At 41.1% G+C, this 27,349-nt stretch overlaps 1 protein-coding gene and 1 long non-coding RNA gene across 2 annotated transcripts; both read left to right on the top strand.

The window, feature by feature from the left end:
• Nucleotides 1-7,976: 7,976 nt before the first annotated feature.
• Nucleotides 7,977-21,140, top strand: LOC121589525 (fibroblast growth factor receptor-like 1). Its single transcript, XM_041908508.1, has 5 exons — nucleotides 7,977-8,202; nucleotides 19,234-19,440; nucleotides 19,587-19,696; nucleotides 19,778-20,009; nucleotides 20,108-21,140. Exons 2-5 carry the CDS (start codon nucleotides 19,320-19,322, stop codon nucleotides 20,770-20,772), a joined length of 1,128 nt encoding a protein of 375 aa, XP_041764442.1. The 5' UTR covers nucleotides 7,977-8,202; nucleotides 19,234-19,319; the 3' UTR covers nucleotides 20,773-21,140.
• LOC121589527 lies at nucleotides 12,133-18,294 on the top strand. The gene is made up of 2 exons (XR_006004320.1): nucleotides 12,133-12,581; nucleotides 12,853-18,294. It is a non-coding gene; the product is annotated as an uncharacterized LOC121589527 (long non-coding RNA).
• Nucleotides 21,141-27,349: the final 6,209 nt, after the last annotated feature.

Below are 27,349 nucleotides of genomic sequence, written 5' to 3'. Positions count from 1 at the left end.
CGGTTTGCCGGTTCAATTTAAACCTGTTTCTCTCAGCGTTCTTTTCGATCCAGTCTGGAACGCACGATCATCTGCTCTCTTTCGTACGATGGGCCGATTTGCTACGTACAAAGGAAGCAGGTAAAATCTGAACCTGTTTCTCTCAGCGTTCTTTTCGTTCCGGTAAAGAACGGCCTTCTCCTTTGCTTCTTTCTAGTATGGACACACACACACATTCTGTCTATGTGAGTGATAACAGCGCAAGCCATACTCTCTCAGTCAAAGAGATAACGGTACAACACCTGAGCCGTGAAGCCAGGATAGAGATTTGTGATTGGTGGGAAGCTAATCGCCAAAATTTAAAGAGACAATCCTGCACTAGCGGTAAGCGCAATGAATGAAATGTTTCTCTTCTGCCATATGGATGTTACCAGTATAGGTGCGTTATTTTGACTGGATTGTGGTAGCCTATGAATTGCTATGTGTCTGGTGCTAAGCTGCTTCGTTGCGCATGCATCTCCAATGAACTCGTTTGAATTTTTACTTTAGATTTTCTTTGTGCAACTAAATATTGAGGGTGCATGACATGTTTATCCTTCCGCAATAATTTATTTAACGCCGTTTATCGCCCCGTGAAACAGAAACAGAAACAACTTAACAGTCTATGTATTTTAAATAAACCAATGTTGGAGCCGGTCTCGTAGTACTAGTAGTCGTCAACTCGTACAACTTAACAACATGCCCGTCATGGGTTCAATCCCCAAATAGACCGCGCCGCCATACGTAGGACTGACTATCCTGCTATGGCGGGGAATCAATTAGTCACTGAAAGCCAAAGTCCACAAGTGGGTACATGCAGGCCTTGACCGACATCGGTTGTTGTGCATAAGAAGAAGAAGAAGAAGAATGTTATTTGATGCTATCTGCTTCTATTAAGAAATATTAACTGAATCAGTGTAGTTTAATCCAAACGAAATTTAAGAAGCCGATTAAACTTGTAAGCTTTATGATTTTGCATCAAAATTTCATACGCGTTGCAACAACTATTCTCATCACTACTACCGACTGCACCGGATCCATATAATCAAAAAACCAACCGGAACCATAATCTCTTTGATCATGAGTGGATTAATATTCCCCTTTTACGTGAGATATAACACGGAACAGCTACATGTGTCCACCACATAGTATCCATTACTTTCTCATCATCTTTGCCCGGGCTTATTTTACTCCGTCCCGGCTTCACTACCACTACGAACCAAAACGAACGGATCAACAACGTGAGCGTGGAGCAAGAAAATGTAAAGAGTAAAACTCACCGAGACCATCATTTCCATCCAACCGTCCAACCGTCCAGCCAATGCGTGTACGTACAGGCATACGAATGGTGCACGGTACGATAGTAGCTAGGCGAATAAAAAAACAATCCCCACACCAAACCCCATGCCTTGTGTCCAAAATGGTATCCAAACGACCTTCGCAAATGGTATCCAAACTTACAGCACAACCCCGAAAGCAGGTGCTTCCGATGTGAAGGTACGGCATTTTCACAAAACGTTCACCACCACGCCACGCCGGCAGTGTAACAGCGGTGCCGGAAACAAAACAAAATACCTGCAACCGGACGAAACCGTTCTCGGAGGGAGTCAAAAATGTTCATCACAGGTCAAAACCGTCGCTTCCTGCTGCGGCCCCCAACGGATCGGGGCCAAAACTTTCGAACATCATACGGTCACTTCTCGCGCGTATCCTTTTTTGATCGCGTTGCTCTCTTTTATGGTTTTTATTGTGTTCACTCTGTATGCAACAGTTTCGAGAAAAATCCGAGAATTTGAATTTAAAATTCTGATCCCCCGAATCTTACCGTCGCGAGTTTCCCCTGTTGCCTATGGTTAAGTAAACACTATCCTCCCTAAAGCCTTAAAGCGTTGATACGATGGGAGTTCTCTGCCAACGCTAAAGGGACACCGTCCTGATACAAACTAGCCTGACTAACCGGATGTTATCGTATATTTTTATTCAATAAAGTGTCTGTTAAATGGAAAATAAATCAAAACAAATCCCACGCGTATCGAATCGATTTTGATATGTTTCCTTCCATTTGGCACCGACCAAGACTTGCGCTACACCCACGTGCTTCAGCCAATGATGATGATGATGATGATGATGATGACGATCATGGCCGGTCGATGGCGATGATGTAATTTCGGCTGACCACCAACCTAGCCGTACCGGTGTTCAGGTCCGGTGGGAATGATTTGATTAGCCGGCTTGCTAAAAGATTTCTAATGCTCTGTTGCAAACAGAAGCAAACCCGTTGCCCGGTGCGAACGCTTCAACGCAGCGATACGAGGATACAAATAGGGAAAACGCACATCTACAGCGTAAGGATATTGGGAAGATTTGTTCGATTTCCCTACGATAAATTGCAATTTCCAAGAACAAATTCATTTTCTGGTTTAGTGTACATATGTACGCAAAGCCCCAATTCCACCATGGCACCGATTTGTTGGTCGTAGTAAATTGCCACCGGGAAAGCAATTACGTATCAAACGAGACTGCTGCTTGCGATGGATCGTTCCTACATAGACGATAGTCGGGATTGAGCGTAGCTTTTTTATTCTTCTTCTTCTTCTTCATTGTATGCTTCCAGTGCCAAATTGAACATGTGTGGGTAGTAGATTGATAGGGAAAGCCAGTGCATCAATGGTTTGGGCGAGAATCATGAACTCGTTTGCAGCTACTATTTTAATGTTACATCGTCCCTACATCTGTTATCAGTAAATCACATCGTTTGGAAGTTGTCACAAATTGGTGATATCGATCGATTTCGGTTTGCTGTTCAATCGAACAAATTTCCGGAAAATTGACAAGCATCTCACATCATCTGCTGTCTTGCCGTCGTCAATTGTTACTATTTAAAGGTTTCAAGCAATTTTAGATAAACCCAATGCTACGCCAGCAAACATTTAAACGCAAGTAAATAATTAAAGCTACGCCCCCTTCAGTATTCAGATTTCAGGGTTGTAGACTTGGGCAATTCGTTTCTTTTCTTTGAACGTGAACGTACTAGTTCTTTCATTTACATGAACTGAACGTGAATCGCGATTCATTCCTTCATTTCAGTTTTTAAAAATATTGTAAATGGTTTCATTTTACAAGAAGTATTACTTTATTATATCATGAAAACTATTTGGCAAACCAAGACCATCTATATTTCCACGGATAGGTCGTTCTTTTCGTGAACGTCCTGGTCATACGGTTCACATTCGTATTTGTTTGGGCGAACTGAACGACCTGGCGTACTGATACTTTTTTATTTTATTTTGACGGATAGGACTAAAATAACGTTATTAACGGACTCAATAACATTAATAATAATAATAAATGACAAACGCAGTACATTTTTATTTATAAGAATCGATTAACGGAGATTAGATGAACGTAGGTCGTTCGTTCTTTAGGAAGAATTGAATGAATCGTACAGTTTTGGTTCTCGATGCATAATTGTACAGGCTACATGTTGTTTATAACATAAATTGTCTAAAATCAATTCAATACATATATACTTCAAATATTCTGCTTATATTTTCAAGACTATCAGACGGTGTACAATACAACGCAAAAATTATGTGATGTACAAAACATGATACTAAGGCTTGGGCTGGTAAAGTCCGGTCAACGGACCAAATGCAGCTTGCTTCAGATCCAATTTGAAAAAAAAAATGCAATTCCTATGAAAATTTCATAACAATAAGACATATTCTAGCAGTGTCTTTAGTATTTGTAAAAGAAGGGAAAATATACAAAATTGAAAACTATATTGATGATATTTTAGCAAATAATGAAGGAAGAGGAAAAATGTTATTTGAGTTCATAAAAACGATAGATACTTACGACATCATTTAAAATTTAATGTAATAATAGGTGCAAAAAATAATTGTACTAGGATTTAAAAGCAAAGAGACCAGTCCCAAATCCTCTGTAAATTAAATAAAAAAATCACATTGAACAAGTTTTAGCCTCAAAAATAGGGATTTTTTTTGCATTCATCATTCCATCATTCCTCATGTTTAATTTGAAATTATATATGAAATTTTAATACAACATTAAATAAGAATTTTTTTATTTCACTAATAATTCAAATTATTTCTTCATACGCAAACTTTTTACAGAATTTTCATGATTGTAGCATAAAGGCCGGGGGACATTGTCCGTACTCGCTAATTTTCGATTTTCACTTGCGCATCTAACGGCGGCTGGTGGAAGCATTTTGCCAAACAGTTTGGCGCGGCTTCAAAAAATATGTTATTTTCCATGTTTTCTACTTAAATCGAACTAGAAATTACACTAGCGAGTATGGACAATGCACACCGGCCTTGACAATGTTAATTTTAAATAAACTGAAATATTTTAACATATTGACTAAATGTGGCCAAAATCTCAATTAAGCACACAAAGAACCTAGAAAAAAGTTTCATCTACTTATTGAACTTTTTGGCTTTTCATCTCAACTTCTGGTTTATTACACAACCAAAATGAATCCTGAGTGATATTTTTTTAATGAATATTACGGTAAGAGTTACAATCACTTTTGTAAGATTTTCGCAATGGATTTTTTAGGAATTTTATTCTGTATGCATTACAGGGTTTCCCACAATTTCTTTGTTGGTTCCCATCAATTTTTTATTGGTTCCCATATTTTTTTTCTGCGTTCTCACGATTTTTTGGCTGTTTCCCAGATTTTTTTGGTTCAATTGTATTCATATCCAATCGGACGATACCAATAAATTACAGGAATTAACCAAAAATCTATGTGATACGATGAATAAATAGTGAGCCGAGCCCTAAAAACTATGGGAGCAGACCAATAAATCGTGGAAAACCCTCTAGCAACAGCTAATATGTTATTTGGTGTCAAAACAAATAAAATATGTTACATTGTTGTTCGTTGGAACGCCATCACTGTAAAAAGTACTACAAATCTAAGCTTAAAAACACTATTAAAACATTTTCTGTCAGAAACTGGCCAGCCGAGATTTTCAATCCAACGTTCCAATCATTTCCATTTCAAGTGCCTAGTTGAGCAAGGATGATGAGAAAGTAATTTGTGCCGATAAGTATTCGCCTTTTCGCCGTAGCATTTGACACTGTTGAGATAGGCTGTCCGATGGTCTGATAGCACATTGTATCGTATACAAACTTGAACAAGGAATTTTTTCCCAACGAATAATTGCGTATAAGGGCGATATGCACATGTTACTCCCACTGTGGGAAAACATATAATTCAAGAAAACTTTTTTCAATTTTCTTCGTTTAGTTCTCTAATAAGAGTTGAACAACAAATCTTGCATGCAGTTTTTGAAGGCGCTTCAAGAGAAAGCTACGCTACAAAACGCTCCCAATGCCAATCCAAACACACTGGTAGCCACAATCATTGTGAGGATCGTCAAAGGAGCAACGTTTCTCCCGGGCACTCAACGTTTTGTTGCGGTCAACATTCCAAACCCCATAATCATTCCGATTGTTGGCGCCGTCGATCCCTCCGGGGTTATGGCGAGAGAGATAGAGAGAGAGAGAAATAGAGAGAGTGAGAGACAAAGAGAGAGAGACACAGGATGTCAACAGGGAGGGCAGCAAATGTTCCAACTGCCGGCTTACTCCCCACCCCTTAAAGCGTCCGATAATCAGGGCCACATTCCTTTATCTATCGCCCGAAACAGTGATAGACAGCTTCGCCCAACCGATTCTACGTGCGCATCCTTCTGCTGCTCTGCCACTATCCAGTCGGTGTTCGGGCGCCATTTAAAGATAACGATGCTGTGCTTAAGTATTAATCTTTTTATTGTACGCCATTCGGGTGAGAATTATTGTCAGTCGCATGGCAGCGTGACAGCAGTGGCTCAGTCAGCAAAAAACCGCGTCCAGACACAGATGAAAAGTCAGTGGTATGCGGTGATGCGTTCGCTTCAAGCACGAACTGTTTGGTTTATGGTTCATTTGGAATGTTTATGAGCTTTGGGGGAAGTGAATAGATGAACGTAAAATGAGTGACATTAACTGAATCGTGTAAAAGCTTTTATTGGAAAGCAATAGGACGTTTTTGCATACCATCGCATTCAAAAAGTGCCATGTTTCATAAAATACATAAGCTCATTAAGAACGAAACAATGAAATAATGTTCTAAAATGCGTATTGTGTGTCTTAAATAATTAAATATTTTCAATTGACTAGAGTGCTATAGAATCTTCTGTGACCCCACACGGGACCACGGTACAAACACACTACTACATCCATGATACAAAGATTGAAAGAATCATCGTGCTGTTTTAACTGTAGTAATAGCATTGTTGCATTGATTCCCGAACAGAACGTAACGTTGTATTTGAGCATTTTATTTATTTATTTGCTAAAATAAAACCAGTTTTGATTACGAACTATCTAAACGCAATCATTGTACTTTATTAGGCGCATCAATTCTGACAGTGTTAACCCGCGACGGACACGTTGTTAGCTACTCTGCGACTTAACGACTGTACCACGATACCAGCCAATGGTTAACCATGACAATCTTCGCGTTGTGTAATCATCAAAACTATAACTTATCCATGCAGCAAATGCATATTTTCCATGTTATCTTAAAGTTTTCGTCATACAACAAAACATTTCAATCTCACCCCGGTCCTTCGTGCCTAACCGTTGGTAAAACATGATGAAACCCCACCGTCCTGGCCGTTGAAAATCTTGACAAGAATTTACGCGCCAAACTTAAAAAAACGCATCCCACATCCCAACAAAACGCACATTATGACCCCACTCCACACCATACAATAACGGTCAAAAACCTTGAGTTTGAGTAGGAACACGCGCTCATACATGTGCCAACGGTTTGGTGATGTTAGTATGCGCGATCGCACATTGTTTACGTTTTCCACCCCGAAGATGACGCATTCCGTTCCCTTACAACGCTTTCTCTCATCGTGTGTACTGGTGTGTATGTTTGTTCATATGTGTGTTCACCTTCTATCATTCTGCTATCACCTTCCCCCTCTTTCCCCTCTCCCTCTCCCAACCCCCCTCGTGGTGGAGTGGGTTTATTATTTATCTCAACCAAACCACGCACGCTCCACTTGGTTGCTTCCCTCCGCGTCCACGTCGGTCGTTCAAACATCGAACACACTTTGCCTACAGGTGGGTGAGTTTACGCCTCACCACTACTAGCGGGATGGTTTAGTGTGCGGGCCCAGCACCCACGGTGACACGGGTGATTTCCAGTCAATAACAATAAAGTGCGCGATACGGTGTGTTTACACATTTTCCAGTCTAATTTTAACCGTCGATCCGTGCGGACGGCTCCGGACCACCGTCACATCAGCCAGAGTCTCCCCCTATCTCTCTTTCTCTCTCTCTCTCTCTCTCTCTCTCTCTCTCTCTCTCTCTCCTGTTTCTGTCTCTCGATCGGAGATCGGTTTATTGAACCTTTTGCAAAAGGGTGAGTCGATACTGCAATACCCATGGACTGTGTAGTGTTATGTGAACGTTTACTTCCTTGACATCGCTAGTATCGCACCGAATTTTATAGTTCAGCATTGTGGTACTTGAAGTTCTAACCGTTACAGTTTTTGCAGTGGATGGGAATACAGGAATTGATGGTGTTCAATGAAGTGCAACTAGATTATAAAATTTCACAGTAAACAACTTATTTGATTGTGTTGGTTAAAAGTTATGATGTGCTTCGAACAACCACTGTGTAGTGCAAATTTGTGCAAACAGTAGTTAAAATACAAAATACAATCAAACTGCAGCAAAAAAGCAATTTCCTGAATTCTAATTCTACAACCAAATGCACGTTTTTGCTGCAGTGTGTAAGGTAGTTCGCTCAAACGCATTCGTCAAATGCCACCGATAGCAGAAACAGGAACAGAAGCGACGCAAGATCGACAATCGTACGGAAGCCTTTTACAAGGGCTGGACAATGTAGACCGGAAACATAGCGCAACGGATTGCTCTGTGTAGCAATTAGTGCAAACGGAACGTATCTTCATTCGATCCTGCAACCGAGCAGCACCAAACACGGAACCGAACGGCCGACCGAAAACGCTCTTATCTCAACGAACCTGGAGCACAGCCACAGCGAGGAGGTGAAACTCGCGAAACGTTCCTCCATACAGTGCTCAGTGCTTGCTTGCTCGATTGAGGTCTCGATATCTTTCGGTAAGCGCGGTAAGTGTACGGAAGGGTGACCCTATCAGTACAAGCCGTGTTGGTTTTTTGATACGAGCTAGTTTTTCAATTTTACTTATCAGCACTGGAGAGTGTCTGTGTGTGAGATGTGTGATTGTGTGTGAAAGGGCGGGCACGTTTACCAATGCGAAATGTGCAGCTTGTGCCGTAGATACACCAAGGGTATGTTTGATTTCAAGCCCTTGCTGTAGTTGTCCAGCCACCGTCGCATTCAGCTAAGCTAAGCGCAATAAAATTTAATGAACCCCTGCAATAAGCCCTCCTGTACGGAGCTTACAGCTTGTATGGAGGGCAAATAAAATCGAAATCGATTCAACGGTGCTCGAACGGTTGTAGAACGGTTACGATTGCGCGTTTTTATTTATTGCCCCGTAAGTCGATCGATATCCGGCTGAGTGGGGTTGATATCGGGACGGCACATCGGGACAGTTTTTCTGTTTTGATTTGAACGTGGATTTGCAGTGTCTGAAATTCATAATTAATTATGAACCCATTGCAACTCATTTCCCCACCGAGACTAAAAATTTTGATGTTATTTCTAAAGAAGATACTGGTGCATTGCGGCATCACAGTCATCTACTAATTAACGCACCGACTCTTCAAGCCAAATCATCAGCAAAACGCAAGCCAATCATCAGCTAATGTATACATCATGGGCTTGCTTGGTAATTTTGAAATAGCAATTTAAAACAAAAGAATTCAAAACTACAGTGAGTCAGTGAGTTTTTGCAATAGAAACATACATTCTCTATTGAAATTGAAAAAAAAAATACTTTTTTTCATCCTGTGGTACTCATCTGTAAATGTACTGTAAATCTCATATGAACCGTCCTCACGTAGCAGGAACTGACTATCCGGCTACGCGATACTAAATTGTTTGACATAATAAGTCTCGAAGGCCTATATAAGCCGGCCTGGCAGCGTAGGTCGTATGATTTGACACAAAATATGATTTTCTTCCCACTATAAAGTAAGTCGAAAAAAAATCCATGCTTAGTTTCTGTACAAGTCATGTCCTATTTGACCGTTGCTTTTCTTGGAAGAATGCTAAATCTTCGGTTCAACGAACAATTCACACAATAAATAAATAATTCAACAATATTTAAGATATATCGTATACATTTCACCGACACTATTGCTTTAATACAATCTCCAATCTTGTCGGATCCTTTTCTTTCAAGCGCTTTATTCAACGGCTGAATCAAACACCTTCTCCTTTTGTTCATAAATCTCATATTAAAATGCCTTCTAAGAAAAACGTTTCCTCTCTGCGATGAAATCTACTAAAACTACACTTTCAGCAGCGACAGAAGGATTGTTTCACTGCTCAGACGTTGTTTGAGCAAAACTTTCAGCTTCCAATTGCATTCTGATTCAGTCGTTCACAGCAAAAGGCTGCACAGCGTTATGTGGAAATGATGGAGCGAAAAACGGAACGCCACTGAAGAAAATAATCTACCTGGAATGTCTGATCCGGATTGGCAAAAAGGAATCCTTCTGCCGCTGACAACACTTAACCTTCCATTGTCTTGATCGTTACAACGGGCTTAGGCTCCCGAGCCTGATACTACTTCCGGCTAGCGAAGGCAATGCGAACAATAAATGCACATAATTAAATAAATTAAAGTTTGAGCAAAGCCATCATGCCGCACACACGCCGGTTGGTTGGACGGACGGAAGGAATTGGTTGGGCTGATTGCGGGCGGGGTAGTGCTTTGCTAAGGAAAACTGTATCGTTGCCACATCCCTGCACCAACACAGCCAGACAGAGTCAGAGCCCAATGTACTGTGTCCTATGGTGCATAATGCATTTTTTTTTTGCCAGAGGGCTTCATTTTTCTGCATCCGATCGGTATGCAACTTTCGATTCTTCAGTGGGAATGGAAAGCTAACCACTTTCTGCACGTTACAGCAACGACCGGGAGGGAAGTGAGAAAAATATTAGCAACTATTTAACTTCCTCCATTATGCAGCTGACATTTCTCGGCCAGGGCACTTGATGGGCACTTCACCCACCTCACTGTACCACTTCGTTCGTTCGTTCGTCTGTTCATTCAGTGCACACGGAAAGTTTCTTAATATCAATTATTAATTACTTCTTCTTCAGTCGATCCTACCGACTGTAGCTGAAATGCCGACTGTAATGCCAACGTTATTACAATGTGTAAAAACGTAGCACCACCATCCGGTATGTAAACGGTAAATAATGAAACGGAATGCGCATTGCCGGGTGACTTTTGGTTTGTTTGCATAGTAAATTGCTCCATTTAGCGTTCGTTACAATCTAGCTCCGGTAAACAATCAGCACGGCAGAATGGAAACTATTTTCCTTCCGACATTGAGATATTTTGCAGTAAGTTTTTAACGTTTTCAGTCAATTCCATGAGAAACGAGAGCTCTTGGGTAGAAATCGTTGTTGATAATTTCTTTGGAATGTGTGAATATTCAATTGTTGGTAAATTTAATGCCTTTGTTAAATTTTCAATCAAACCAACAGTCAGTTCAGTGAAAGGAATTCAATACAATCAGCATGTAAGATCCTTATTTGAATTCGGTAGCTGGACTAGGCGGTCACCTGGGACCCCGCTTATCTAGGGGCCTTCGGTATCCTAAATACGTCACTGTTTGAGTTGCAAAACCAATCAAAATTAATGTTTCTGATCAAACTTAACCGGTGGAATTCGTCAACAGTTCAGAGAATGATTTGAATTTAAGTTAACTATTTATGGGCCCTTTTAGCTTTTCAGATCGTAGGCTGAAATTTCAGCCTATCAGCTGTTTGCATTGTATAGCAGTTTTCGAGCAGCTATAAACGTGGGTATGATATACAAGTGTGCCGGTCTGGTGGTACAGTAGTCAACTTGTACGACTTAACAACATGCCCGTTATGGATTTCAACCTCGAATGGAACATGCCCCCATACGTAGAACTAACTATCCTGCTATGGCAATAAATAAGTCCCTGAAAGCCGAGCCCACTAGTGATACAGGCAGGCCTTGACCGACAGCGGTTGTTGTGCCAAAGAAAAAGAAGAATGTATACAAGTGGGATTATCCCAGAATGTATGTATTTAGAAGGTTGATCTCTATCGCTTCTGCCCCTGAATGAAGATTTTAAGGATGTTTGGTGTATTCGTCAATTTACCAGAAAGCCCTTTTCAGCATATGTTTTCTCTCGTCCTGTCAAAAAGTGACGTTCAAATTTGGTTATAAAAAACAGGCTATTAGACCACTTGTTCTTCATACACTTTGATTCTAGATTCCACCACCTGATCTCTTTAATGCACCTTGGGATAAATGAAAACACGACCATGTTTAGACATTTTTTTAGCAGATACTTGAATCTAGTTCTAGCTTTGAGGTTGAAATAATCTAGGCTTAAAATCGCATGCTAGTTTTGTGTGGATTGTTGACATGATTTCAGCCGCCAACTGTCAAACTCCATATAACAAAAGCTGGCTAGTTTCGTGAATGGCTCCTATCATGAACTAATTAAGGTAATAATTATAAAGTCAAACTCGTTGTATATAATCGGTAAACAATTTTATCATATCTTTGCTTTGTGGACGCCTTCACGCCATTTTGCCACCTCAACTTGGGCCCCCTTGTGCAACTTGTGAACGGCCTATTTCTTTGAGCTGAACTGCATTAACAGGCTATCGAATTACCGGTTGGCAGCCAACATCCTTGCGCACAACTCAACTTCCATACATTTGATGGAGGTGTCCCGAAAGTTTGTTTGGTGTGCAATGAAATTGTACAACACTAAAATGTAAAATGATGTACAAATTCATGATGTACAAAAACATGTTCATGATGTACAAATGCATATCTTGTCCATATCAATCATATTTGTGCAAACAAACGATAACGAATAATTGATTGTTTTTACATCAAGTAACAATTGTGAAACTCTTTCACAAGTGATCTTTGTACATTCAATATTGATTCATATAAGGGGCGGTTTCGTCGTACGACTCCCCGTAGTAAGGACTGACTATTAGGCTACGTGATAGTGAATAAGTATCGAAAGCATGTATAAGCCGACATGTCCGCGTAGGCCTTTCGGTAGCCAAGTAGAATAAGAAACATATAAACAAAGCAATAGAACGTTCTTTGTGTAGATTACTATAAAAATATCAAAGTATACGCTATATCCAGACTGTGCAACTTCTACTGCATGCGTTTACGCTTTCAAGAAAATCACATCGTTTTACCATCCATTTCTACACCAATAAGTTATCGGTATCATCAAATATCCAAGCCGTAACCACTTGGACTGCTCCTTCAACGGAATCATTTGCCATTAACATTGGCCGTAATTCAAAGAACAACACAAAAATCAACAACCAAAATTAGGTTTGAGTTTTATTTTTAACCGCACATCAAAATACCATTTCCAGCTAAGACATTTAGAAGCTTATTCGTCTGCTAAAAATAAATCATTCAGCTTTATCATTCTAGTAGAATGCAGCAACACTTTGCCTCCCGATGGCTATATTAGAGAAGCCATCTTCCACCAACACCGATTTGGAGATGTTGTCGGTAATCTGTTACTCTCTTTCTCTCTCTCTCTCTCTCTGTCTCTCTCTCTCTGTCTCTCTCGCGACCTTTGCGCACCGCTTTCTAGCTCCTTTGTATCACCCCGAAAATGTTGCAACAGTAAACCACGTCACTACCTTCCTCGATAAGCAGCTTACGATGAAACCGGCTTCAGGAGAAGAAGCACTTTTAGTGTACGCCTAAGGCAGGAAAACACAGCAGCTCAAACCAAAACGCGGCAATCAGCGGTGTCCCTGCTGATGAGCTTTGAACCAGTGCGACAGATTAGAAATCCGTCTAATTTCCGCGCCCTTGCTCCACGCGTATGACCGATGAATGGCTGAGTGAATATTCAAATTTCGTGCCTCAAAGTGTTATCATTTGCGGACATTTTTTTCTGGATTTGCTCTCTACTTTAAAAGATGCCTTGTCCCTGAGCCAAGAAACTTTTTCTCGCCAAGCCAATGTTTACTCAACCGTCCGACTTTGGTATTCCACTTTTTGGAGATGCCATTGAATCGGTTTGGTTAAATTAGCTATTTCGAATCTTCTCAAACTCACTGAACCACAACGAAACGAAGGAGGAGAAGAGCAGCCACTCACCCACACTACCAATGGATTTTTGGACCAGAAAAGTTTGTTCCGATCATCGTCCTTTTTAGCCCTTTTCTCCCTACACTTGGAATGGCAATGAATCAATGCAAATAATGCTCAACAGTGACCACAGTCCTTCTTCCACGAGACTGTTCGTTCTACGGTGCTGCTAAATGGTTCCTTCATAAATATTTCACAGCACCTAACCTTTAAGAAACCTCCACTATTCTAGTTCCATCAGCTCTTTTGATGCATTTCCGCAGCACTCAAGCTAGAGGCATACGGGGAACATAAAAAGAAAACAATCGCCCACAGAAAAAGAGACCCCGAACCTCGTGGGAAGAAAAAGTATTTACATGCTTACGTCGTATATGGAGAGAAATTTCAGCTCCAGCTGCTTCCCGTCAATTGAAACGTCGAAGTTGCTGATTTATGGGTGTGCTTTGTGAGTCATACGATAACTCAAAGAAAGCAAAACTCTTGGTCCACCGTACCCCGATTCCCGGGCAGGAATGCTACAACATTGGCCAAGAAAATGGCCACGGCGGGACAACGGGCATCTCAGAAAACAATATTCCGCCCTGTTTCGAAAGAAATGTACGGTGTAAGTATATTTCTTGGATGAATAGTTTAGGTTGCAATAAATTTGCCCCCTATTTTGTCGTACCGTGCCGTTTCTTATCTATGGCAAAGATTCTTCGGGGGCTATTTTATGAAGCATTTGGAACAGCCGCTTTCACCCACCCTTTTGCTACCCTTTGCCTGTTCGACACATCATGTTCGTTTCAGTGTAAGATGTGTTAGATATATAGTTTGTTAAGTAAGAAGAGCAAAAAAGGCAGTCTTTCTCACGCTATACTCCACTTACGTAGACCTTTAAGAGGATTTCGCGTAAGATACTGGTTGATAAGTACAGTATTCATTTAAATTGAATTCGGAGCTCTAAACAGAGGCGCATTCGCGTGACGACACATAGAAAACAAAAGGAAAAAAATTGATGCAATGAATCCCTAATGAAATAAGTAGGAAACATAAATCGGAACATAAAATAGATAATTGATAAAATAGACAGTATCAAATGTATGTTTTTGTTGATTCTTTCTGCAGTTTTATGTTTCAATTTACATGATATTGATCACTTAAGATTGAATTCTGTTGTTGTACACAAGCTGCAAAGACTGTAATAGGCTCTTTCTTTCATCCACAGTTAATTATTCCAATTAATTCCATTATTCCAATATCCACAGTTATTTCTATTAAGAGATGCTATGAAACTACTAGATGATCTCCGGGTTTAACGAAACCCCAGGTACAATCGTCCATGGCGCCCTCTGCAGATATACATTGGAGCTATATGGTCAAATCGATCCTTGCTATTTATTAACACTGAGCAAGTTTCGAATGGATCGTGCTCCCATACGTAGGACTGATTATCCTACTATATGTAATCAATAAGTCACTGAAGCTCTAACTAAGAGATGAAGAAAAAGAGCGTTTTTCCCTCTGATATGTGCAATTCCAGTCATATTTGATTCAAGTTTATCAGATCAGATTTTGAGAGTGGTAACATAATTAAATAATATTCACCGATTCTAAACATTTAGATAACATACATACATTTCTGGGATTTGTTTTAACATATCATTTGACGTTGGGTACATACAGCTTAATATATCCGCCTGTTATAATAAAAAAAATAAAATAAAATTATTTGACCAAACAATCATCTTATTACATTCACTTTAACGCTGCCTTTATTTGGTCTCCAACATGTGGTCCGTAAACAGACGTGGACTGCAAATGAATTGTACTTTTTTTTTCAGAAAAACTTTTTACGTATGTTACAATTTGATTTTGAACACATTTTAATTTATCAAATCAGCTTTAGAGAACTAAGTCTACAAAATATATTTACTCAATATCAGTGGGCCGCTGTAAATATATATAAAAAGCTAACTGATCCGTGATCCTAAAAAGGTTGAAGTTCACTACTTCAAACAGTCGAAAGCTTGGGCAATCTTAAGAGAGAATACATATTTTTAATAGGAAAGACATTACTTAAAGTAAGGTTCTGCAAGGAATAAGAAATATGCTTGGTAAGTCCTACCCAAGGCCCTGCTTAAGCGTTCACTGCACCTGAACCTACCGCGTACGTTAAGACGCGACCATCACTAGCCACTCTAGTACTTTAAATTTATGCTTAACCAACCTCACCTACACAGTATTAGTAAAGTCGGAGTAGAAGCGACCTGGGATGAACGAAAAAACCAACCCAAGTACCAAGTGCTGCAAGATAATGTGCAGGAAAGTAGTTCGCTTTCGCGTTTTATCATTTGTCTTGCTGGTGTCTTCATTCGCGCGCCTTCTTGCGCTAATGGTGCCTTAAGTTACGCTTTTCCGCGCGACTAACCTCGGTGCGTTTTGCAGTGAGGAGGAGGGAGGGGGGAGGGGGCACGGGGAAGAGACACGGGCGCACAATACCACTGCAAAAGTGCGCGCGCGAAAAGCTTGCGAATCGCGTATAAATAATGATTTACCGAAGGACTTTCCTTCGCGGCTTCGGGAGAAGCAGGGGGCGGGTGTGATTGCCCGACCGAACGGCGGAGGTGCCGGCGGTAGCAAACAAGTGTTTGATTTATGGGCGAACGAGTCCAACTAGTTCAAGTGCAAGCAAAACAACCCCTTCTTGTTGCGCCATCATCTCGCGCACCGCGTCCAGTGCTACGAGAGATGTCTTTATGCTTCCTCGCTCTACCATTTCCGTGTCTCGCAATGTCCGGATGCAAAGAAGGATGCTGCGACAAAACATAACTCGCCCCAAGAACACTTCTCTGCGCCATATCTTCCTTTTTTCCAGCTCTCCAGCCGGCCCAGGACGGTGCTGTGCTTTGGTTCACCTTGTCCATCTGGCAAAACCCTCCCACCAGTAACACTGCCAACCGGAAAATGTCGTTTCAAATGAATTTACTCGCATTATTTGAATGAGAAATAATGGTGCTTATAGAGACGGTTGGATTACTTACTGTAGCCCCCTTCTACCTGCGTTCCCTCTGGGACGACGGTACGGAAAGGCGTCTTAAGGAATGATTTCCTTGGAGTACCGACTTAGCCGGGGTTTTGGTCGTTCACTTCTTCTCGACCAGCACTCGGTCTTCGAACGTCCTAGAGCTCGTTGGGGCCCGATGCAGGGCCCTATTTTAATGTTTATCTCTCTTCTGCTTTGTGATAATATTTCCACTATCGCTAATCATGATTTAAAAGAAGAAGAAAACGATTTTTTTACTCTTTATGCTTATTGTTGGGAACTAAAACCAAGGCGGATTAAATTTCTTGCCAAATACGATTTATTGTACTATTACGCGCCAAAAAATTTGTCCGTTTTTCCGCGATTGGTTTAGAAAAAAAAGCTCGTTCCTATCTTGCGGCCCTTTTTAACGCTTTTTTTCTGCTACGCTTCGTGCCTTGTTCGTGTACTGGTCGCTCGTTTTAAAACGTCCCGTTTATGACAGGTAGTTGGAACGCGAGATTCCAACACTTATTTAAAAGGTTATGCTAATCGTTATAATGTTGCTTAAACTAATTGCCAAAAAAGATGTATAAAGATGTATTTGATGACTTGCAATTATGTTAACATGTACATTTGTTTAACATTAAAAATCCGATACAATGCTGTATTTAAATTGCATTGATGTTAGCGCAAACATTCGTTAATACAAATTGTTACTTGACAAATACAAGCTACGATAATAAATCACATCTATGTTTGCATCAGCTCTGAGCGTGGCCAAAGAACTTTTAGTTGAAGGTTTTCATCTTTGTGTCATTTTAATGATGTTAATGAAGCCGATTTAACACGACCCAGCACACCTAGACAATTAACGATCTTCTGCGTTCTGTCTTATGTTGACACTGGCAGAGACTAGGATGTTTTTGCTCTTTATCCTAATTATGAAACTCAAATATTTGTTTAAAAAATTTAAATGAATGAGACATGTACTTGTGCATGTGCAACATCGTAACATTATGTGAAGCGTCGAATACACATCCTAGGTAAAGCAGTTCAACCCCATCATTATTACATTACAAAAAAAGTAGATACAAAACAGTGGCTTATAAGCAGCATTATCGTTATGCTGTGGGTGGTTCACAATATCCATTCACTCAGTTATTGCTGCAGCAAATTAAACCCGCTTCTGATGCAAAGATCATGCGATGATATAGCCATGAATGCCTGGTTGAAAAATGTGCAATTAATCCAAGTTTGCTATGCTATGAAAGCAGCAGCGTTAATTTTTCCACATGCAAGATCTGAAACTTTCCTTATAAAATGAAAAAAGTCACATCCTGAGCTAAATATCTGTTTAATCCTACGCATTAATAGATGGATAGGATCGAGAAAGAGCATATGATTTTATATTTAGCATATGATAGATTATTTTCAACATGTCTCGAACTAGATTGAGTTTGATAGTTCTTTGTGATGTGTTGAAAATCGTATGCAAGCACTGAGATTTCATTATGAAGTAAATAAACCATATGAAAGCTGTTGAAAGACATCTTGGAGGTGATTTTCAACACGTCTCAAGCTGTATTGAGTTTGACAGTTCTATGTGATGTGTTGAAAACCATGTGTAAAAACTGATATTTTATTCCTTGTCATTTGACAGCTATTGAAAAGCATCTTGGAGGGGATGAATAATTATGTTCACATTTGAATTTGACTTGGAAAACCCTGCAAGCATATAACGAGTAATGTTTAAAAATAAAAAAATACAGGGTTTTCCATTTCACTTTCGAATGTAAACATTTTTATTCACCGCCTGCAAGATGTTAATTCACATCAATCTGACATTTCATTTCCATCACAATAATTTTTAATTACTCCAATATGATTTTAAGCTGGATTAAGTTTGACAGTTCTTTGTTATGTGTTGAAACTGAAATCTCATTTTGAAACAAATAAACAATTTGACAGCTGTTGCAAAACATCTTGGATGCGGTGAATAATTATGAGCAAATTCGAAAGGGACTTGAAAACTCCTCTATGATAACTTTTTTTTTTCAGAAAAATATGGAACGGCGAACATGAATAACTGTAAGAAGTGAGCATTATATTATGCTGGTACTGTAGGTTGGTGATGCATGTCTTGTACCATTTCTTCCTGTTAAAAATAGCAAATATTCTATTTTTTCTACATGAATTGTATTACATGTATGGTATAGAGTATATAAGTACTAAATTTAATCAAAAATACCCATCTATCAAATTATGTTGGCTGTAAAACGTGATATTCGACATACGCCGATGTTCGAGAGATACCACTGAAACGCATAAAACGCGTAATTCGGTAATAGACTGTACATGCAGTAAATACACCCAAAAATGTGGTGAACTACCTGGCACTAGCTTCCCTGCATGAAGGTGTAAAATTGTTGAACACGCTAAACGGTACAGCGTTGAAGCAAACAAAACATCGCTCTCTGTTTACTTTCACCCACCAACGATGATGATTGAGTGATGGATGTTTTTTTTTTGCATATTCTGATTACACACCTAGCACTCACCCGGCATTGATGCTTGCCAAAAGAAAACCTTTCCCTCGAACGTACCAAGGTTGAATAGAATAGTAAAATGTAAAGAACGTTTCAAACTCAAGCAATCGCATGCAAAGTAAGGCTGTCTACTGATCGGGGAATGTAAAACTTGCTCACATCGCAACCGTACCATGTGCTAAGCAAGTCCGTGGTTGCTACGATTGCTCACCGCTCGATCTTGGTCAATTCTGTTTGCTCTCTTTATCTATCCTTCTCTTTCTATCTATCTTACACACAATTTCTCCCTCTCACATTCACATTCTTTCTTTGGGTGGTTTAGTAAGTCGCACCTCAGCTACTCAGCTACTCCCTCGTCCGCTGAAAGATGTACAACCTGCGAATGGAAACGTTTCATCGAGTGCGGTCATGAGTGAGATGCCCAAGTACGCCAAACTGCATCCCAGTGCAGTGTTTTTTGTGCTTCAACTGACCTGTATGCTGCCTTGTTCGCACGCCATTGAAAGCCGATCTTCGTCTGATACTGAAAGTAGGAAAATCAATTAATAGGTTTTTGTTTTCTCGTGCTGTTAACTCTAGCTTCCCTTTTTTCTCCCTCTCTCTCTCTCTCTCTCTCTCTCTCTCACTCTCTCTCTTTCTTTTGGCTGCATTGCAACCCCCACTCCCCTACGGTAGTACCCAAATTGCAACAGTGTTCCACCGGGGCAGATACCCAGCTCAAGTGCGGCATCAAGGAGCAGCACGCGGACCACATGAACTCCTCCGACGTGCGGTGGTACTTTAAGGTACGTTATTTGCTCCTCTTTTTTACCCCGCTGTCGACCGATGGTCGTGTTAATCTATTTGATTTTCATTTCACCTGCCAGTCTTGTGGTGGCGGCTTTCAGCAAACGGCCTGCAGTAACCGAGCCCTGCTGGATGCACTCGACTGGCAGCCGCTCGATTGCGATAATAAACCGTGCCGAGTAACGCTGACGATACAGAACGCCTCAGAGACGGATGCCGGCCTGTACCGCTGCACGATACACCCCTACCGGACGGACAATCGGACGCAGCTGGACATTCAGCTCGTCCGTACGTTCGAGCTCGTCGTGACAAGTAGGTTGACAGGCAAGGGACGGGACCAAATTGACGCCTCGGCACGCGTCATGGAATCTGTTTCAAATAATGCAACCCGTGCCCTTCTCCCTCCGCAGAATGGCCGCTGGATGAGTCCATACCGGCGCCGGAGCTGCTGGACAATCTGCCCGCTAACACGACGGCCCTGGCCGAGGCGCAAATTGTGCTGCAGTGTCGCGTGCACAGCAAGGTGCCGCCCACCATTAAGTGGTTCCGGCGTATCAACAAACGGCTCGGGGAGCACAACTTCAATCAGAACAAATCGATCCGCTACTTGGAGAACTTCTACGAGCTGCTGCCGTCGGCGGGCGAGAAGCTCCTGTCGCACGATGTCTATCTGAGCAAGCTGATTCTGTACAATGCGTCCGAGCGCGACATCGGGATATACGTGTGCGTTGGCATTAATTATGTCGGTGTCAGCATGGCCGATGCGTACGTCAATCTGCTGAATCCCAACGGCACACCGGTGGAGGAAGGGGCGGGCGGTGCATACGTGGAGCTTATGGTGCTGTTTCTAATACCGGTTGCATTGGCGCTCATTCCGCTGCTCGGCTGGATAGTGTTGAATTTGCTACGTGCCAAGCATCAGGCGGAGGAAAAATCGCTAGTGCAGCTTCACGATTCACTTGTGTATGAGCCGAACGTACACGGCGGCTCAGCTGTGCAGCGGATACAACAGGGAAGAAACGTCGTTAGAATAAAGAACACGGAACACTTGTATGAGAAGGTTGACATAGTGTAAGTACTTATCAGTGTCATTCGCATGTACATAGTTATTATAACTGTTCGTATAAATGTGTTAAACTAAGCAATACTAAGTAAATCATTGTGAATAGCCGCAAGATAGATAAATCATTATTGGAGAAACAGATTAAATACTTACTTATCCGGCGCTACAACCGCTTTGCGGTCTTGGCCTGCCTCAGGAGTGTCCGAAACCGCTCACGGTCTCGCGCCTTCGTCTGCCAGTCCGTTATCCCGGCCTTAATGGCGGACGCCTCACACAGATTAAATAGGTTATCATAAAAAACGCAAATTCCTTATTACCAATGTTTTTAAAACTTGTAGTTCAAATATGTTATCAATTAAATCAGTAAAATAAACCGTTAAATCAAATATTTTGTCGACATCCGGAAAGTACAGTTTTTCACACCTAGATGTCGCTTTGGAGGTGTGATCCACAGCATATGCAATCCGCCGTACATTTGATATCCTGAATGTATGCAATTTTACTGCTCCTCCCCTAGCTGCAAAATTGAAGATTTCGGACATCGTGTGGACGTCGTGTGGACGTCCACCCGACGTCCACACGACGTCCGGTTTAAGAGGTTACTCGACCAAGCGAACTTTTTTAGACGGGTTTTATGGCAAAAATTGTGGCGGATTTCGCAGGGTTGTTGTATAGAATAGCAGCCACAAAAAATAAATTTTATGGATGGCTAGAAAAAAATCTTGCCCCCCCCCCTTACTCCTTCCTGATCGGTAGTTGCGATCACACCAGCTGTTCATATGATGATGGTGGGAGTGATATCGCTTATCTGCTGCCTTCTTTATCCTTTCTACCATTTCATATACGTTTTCAGTGACGTCACTGCCCCACCTCCTTCATTCTCCCAGCAGTTATTGGCGAATGCTTGACCTTGTGTGAGCGCTTGACTTGGTTATTGTTTTTTCCTTCCCGTTCCTTTGGCTGCTGATGCATTGCGCATTGGCTAGAGCGCCGTCGTTCGAATCTGGATTTGATCAACGCGCAAGTTGTCGTGTTGATGGAATCGATTTACTTTTCGAGCTATTTGCCGGATCGATTTAATGCATGCTTCGTACTGGTTTTATGTTATTTGTTAGAGCAGTTAGTTGCGCTTGTGCAAAACAAAAACAATTCAAACAAAAGATCATTCAATGCACTAGTCCGCTCATGTTAAGCCAACCAAAGCTTAGTTAAAGTCAACGGAAGGTCAAATATTAAAATGAGGGATATCATTGAATACATATTGTCTTTCCATTATGTTTTTCTTTAATAATGTACAAACCCTCCAATCTTCTCCCACCCCTCACTTCTCCTTCTCTCCCACCGGATTGATTTACCCACCATGGTGTACCCTTTTAATCCTAATCACCGGGGTCTACTGTTCGGAAGAGGAAAAGGAACGTCTCCCCAGCCTCTCGCTAGATGCTGTAAGCGAGGAGCGACCCGCCCCGGCTTGGCTGACGCATGCATCGCTCGCTTAGCCTGGCTTGCTCCTTCTCTCGCTGTTTTGGAGACGCATTATAGTTGCGGATGGTGCTGCGCGGCCATGTCGCTGCCTGAAGGATGGAATAGAACGTTGTGTTCTAGCCCGTCGTTGTCCTGGCAATTGACGCAGCATGCGTAAGTGGTGTTTATGCTGCGTGCATAGTCGATAGCGCTGCGGCTGCGCTCCTAGATTGGCTGTGGTGACCGACCACCGGGAGCCTCAAATGCTGGTGATGCAGCCGGACCTTTCACGCGCCCAGCTGCTCCACGCGTCCCCGCATTCTATGGATGGCTTGGTTGGTTTCGGCTGTCCCTCGTTGTCGTGCTACAAGAACACAACACAACAACATACCCGTCCTAGGTTCAAGCCCCGTATGATCCTAGTGGCACAGGACTGGCTATCCCGCTATGGGTAAACCAATTAGTAACAGGTCACGTCAACTCGCAAGACTTAGTAACATGCTCGCCATGGGTTCAAGCCTCATATGGACCGTCTCTCGTAGCAACGGTTAACTATCCGGCATGACCGCGTAGATCGTTGCGCCAAGAAGAAGAAAGAAGTGGCTTAGGCAGGCAGAAAAGCAATGGTTACTGTGTCAAATAAGAAAAAGATAAAGAAGCTTTGTACGATCCGCAGCTCATAAGATTGATGTGGACAATATGAACAATGCAATCATCGATTTTAAAAAAATGCATGTTGTTCTCTTCCTGTATGGCCTCCCCGTTCTTTTATGCTCCATCCAGTTCGTTTCACTCACGTTCTCCATTGTTTAGAACCCATCGTCGCTTCGGAACAGTGAACGCTACTACACGCAATCCACGCCTTCATCTTCTCATCTCACCTCTTCGACTATCACCCTTCTTGCTCCTCCGCTCCCTTCCGCTCTTGTTAGCCCACCATTTATTTACTCCCTTTCTCCTTCTTTCCTAGCCATTCCTTTTCTTTCGTATTGCTGTTCAATAATGCTAGCATAGTTTAGAATAACAAATGTAAACTGTATTTGCCGTAAGCCTTAAGGCAAACAATAGTGAGGTGCGGGCAGGGGCGGATTAACCAGTAAACAAACTAAGCTGCCGGGTGGGGCCCCGAGGAAAGGATCCAGTGTAATCCTTCTCTGTCGGAACCATCCGTAAACGATCCAGTTCATTTGCGTCGACTCGAACTCGTTGCATCCAAGGGTCGGATTGGCGCATGCCGAACTATCTAGCGCACTCGCTGACCACATACTAGCGCTCCATGGAACCACTTGGTCGATTGCAGCCCGTGGCCGATAAGACCCCACAGCCCCCTGCTATCTCCCTGTTCTCTTTGTTGTACAGGTGATTTCGCCATCCCCCACGTGCCGAGGCCGCGTGCGGCATTGCAAGCTCATAGCCTCCCGTACACATTTTCTTCTTCTTTGACGTAACGAGTAATACTGTGGAACGGGCTGTAACGGCTTCTTTACCTTACTAAAACAACGTTATCGGATAGTCGGCTCTTGATACCTGGAGAATGGTCCGGATGAGAATCGAACTCGTCTGGCCTCGTAAGAACCGGTCTCATCACAGCATGCGTTCATTGAGTCGGGGCACATGTCGAGGAGAGCAGCAGAATTATGATTAAAATGCATTCTGCCTTTTGGTTTAAAGTGTATACAATATGCGGCATTTAATTGTTGGTCGACCGCAGACAAAGTTTACCAAAATGTGTCCCAAATATACACATATCATAATACTGTGTTGGTGGTTGTGCTAGTCACAAAACGCTTTCCGTACAGTGTGGCACATCAACGTGCACGAATTTGTACAGCATTTGGTGTGCCAGAGCCATTGCTTCTAACCGTTTTACTTTAACTATAGTTATAACTTAACGGATCCTTTAACGCAGGTATGTCAAACTGGCGGCCCTCGTCAATGCTGAATGCGGCCCGCGAGAATATTTTGAGAATTGCTAAAATCACTGCAAACCAAAAAACTGTTGTTACTATTTGTCTAATTGTATTAAATTTTTCAGAGAAGAACAATCATTTTGATGGTATATTTTTTGAATCTAAAATGAATGTAACCATAACATCTCATAAACTTATGCTGCACAATCGTACAGAACAATCGAAACCCCTAAAAAAATTGAATTGAATGCAAACTCATTGTTGGAATTTGAATAATTATTTTCGAACTTTAATTTGAATTGTACATGAAACAAAGCGTTAGGAAACTAAGATTAGGTTACAAACTACTCGACGTTAGAAACTGCTCGATCTGCATGAATTATGAACTGCATGAATTATTATATACCAAAAAAGGACAAACGAATATACAGTTGCAAACCGACCAGCGATAAAGGTGTACACTTTCCTATTCACATTTCCTCCAAATATCACAGCCAGCCCCTTTTCGTGAATATATTTCACACTAATTATGCTTCGATGAAATTCTGAATATTAGCATAATTTTGTGCACACTCGATTGCACATTCTATGGAAAAATATGGAAAAATAGATTTGCGTCAACCTTCTACAAACGAAAAAGGAATGAAAATACTTTCATACACACACTTGGAATCTTCGCAACAACTAGTGATGGATTGTCAGAATCGCATCCACGACTCAAAACCATTTTTGATCTTAGCTATTCTGACTCCTGATCCGTCCAAATCAAACCAACAGTTTCGTTCGGTGCCGACCGAAGCTTATAGAACCGTTTAATGCCATGCGGAACCATTGGAGTCATCGGTTGTCGCACGGAGCGGCTAATCTGCAGTGAGAAATGGATCCGGTCGGTACTACCGGTTTTGACCATCTCAATGTCCCCGAGTGCCGAGTAATTCATTCATTGGGCTCCGAAATTCTTTTTCGAACGAATTTGCACGGCTCCGACCTTAGAATGTTACATTTTTGATGTTCGATTGAAGCCATTTCTGTTTTATTAATAATCATGCCACCATAAATGTTAATAAAAATGATTGTAGCCAAGTTGGAATTATGAGTACTACACATTCTACAAGACAAATTAATGTACTTTCCAACCTCCCCAAAAATCAAAACCAAAATGATATGATTATGCTTAAGCCATGAGTATTTAGATTAAGGATTAAAATAATCGAAATGCCGAAATCCTACGATGTATAGCTTATTCATAGATTAGCTCACACAGTCCATACCTCAATTCGCGAATCATCTCCCTTCAAGTGTCAAAAAAAGATTTGCCGATCTTTATGGGATCACATACCACGAATCTTTGTCAGATAAAATTATCGTAATTTAACAAAGTTATTTGTAAAATATGGGTTCTTGGAACTTGGAAATTAGCGACAAATTATGTTTAAACACGTTTTATTACAATTTTTCTCTTGATCTGTCAACAAATTGCAGGCAAATATTTTTGTTATTCATCCAGCGATGGATAGCTTGGATGGCTTGAAAAAGATTCGCCTCGCGAAAAAGATACCTTAGTGAAAAAGTGTGGTTGGGCGATATTTTGTAACAAAACTACCGTGTTAGAACGCGACTAATGAAAAATGTCCTATTTTAATAATAAGGATAAAAAAATGCATGTGACTTTAAAAGTACATTAAACTTTTTTTCCAAATAAAAAAGTGCACAATGAAAAATAACATAGCAAATTTGTAAATACGAAACTATTCCAAATTTGAAGCGAGGAGTACAAAATGTCAATTTGTTTAACAATAATGATTTTAAACAGTACTCTATATAAATATTGAGGTATATTTTTTTATTCTCACATTTGCGGCCCGCGAATCACTGAAAATCTGTACTAGCGGCCCTCTGATGAAATGAGTTTGACACAGCTGCTTTAACGGATCATGAGGAAGATGATCGTTCGCAGCTAATGCTACGCATGGGAAGAACAAGAAGAAACCGTAGAGCCGATAGGATTGTGAGAATACGACGGGACATTATCGTCAGTGAGCGAGAGTGAAACAAAAGACAGAACCATAATCTTCCCATCCATAATCAGCCACTATAATGTGTGTGTGTGTGTGTGTGTGTGTGTGTGTGTGTGTGTGTGTGTGTGTGTGTGTGTGTGTGTGTGTGTGTGTGTGTGTGTGTGTGTGTTCGTCCCATACAAATCGCAAAAAATAATATTTTTATTTTTATTTCTTGTAAGGACGGCCTTAAAAAAAATAAATAAATTTTGTGCAAGCACAATTTAAAACACACCCTAAAGCCTTTTGGGGATATGCTGATAAACGTCGTAAATCTAATGATATCCCTTCTCATCTAACTCTTGGCAATCTCTCTGCATCCGGTACTGACGGCTGCTGCAACCTTCTAGCTGAACATTTTTCAAGTGTGTATGCCGAATCAAGCAAAATCAAAGCATCAATCTCCAATAGCACTCATAACACGCCCACCGATATAATCAACGACAGTAATCTAAACTTACACCTTAGCACAGTTTTACAAGCAATAAAAAATCTTAAACAGTCATATAATCCCGGTCCAGATGGCATTCCAGCAGCAGTATACAAGAAATGCAATAATGTACTTGGTTCTCTCCTATTAAAACTGTACCGTATATCCATTAACTCATGTTCATTTCCGGACACATGGAAATTAGCTCATATTACTCCTATCCCTAAGAAAGGTAATCGTGAAAATGCTACCAATTATCGTGGAATCAGCATCCTCTGTGCAAGCTCCAAAATATTTGAATCTATAGTTCACTCACATATCCTCTTTATTGCAAGAAACTGCATTATACCTCAGCAACACGGTTTCTTTCCTAAACGTTCTACCTTGACAAACCTTATTTCCTTGACTTCCGTTATCACTTCTAGTTTAGACAGCGGTTCTCAGGTTGATATCGTTTATACTGACTTTAAAGCAGCCTTTGACCGTATTCCTCACCCTATCCTTCTTGCGAAACTATCCAAAATGGGTTTCATTGACTCACACATTCGTTGGCTTGATTCGTTTCTCAGCAATCGCTCTTTTCGTGTTAAACTAAACTCCTGCTTTTCCAAATCCTTTTCATCCAAATCGGGAGTGCCTCAAGGTAGCGTGTTGAGTCCTTTATTGTTCGTTTTATTTATAAATGATGTTATCTCTGCCATTCCACACGATTGTTTTCTTTGTTATGC

This window comes from Anopheles merus, chromosome 2R, assembly GCF_017562075.2.
Source record: "Anopheles merus strain MAF chromosome 2R, AmerM5.1, whole genome shotgun sequence".
Classification (NCBI taxonomy): Eukaryota; Metazoa; Arthropoda; class Insecta; order Diptera; family Culicidae; genus Anopheles; species Anopheles merus.
The sequence above is the reverse complement of the archived record's forward strand: the minus strand, read 5'-3'. Positions and strand labels throughout refer to the sequence as shown.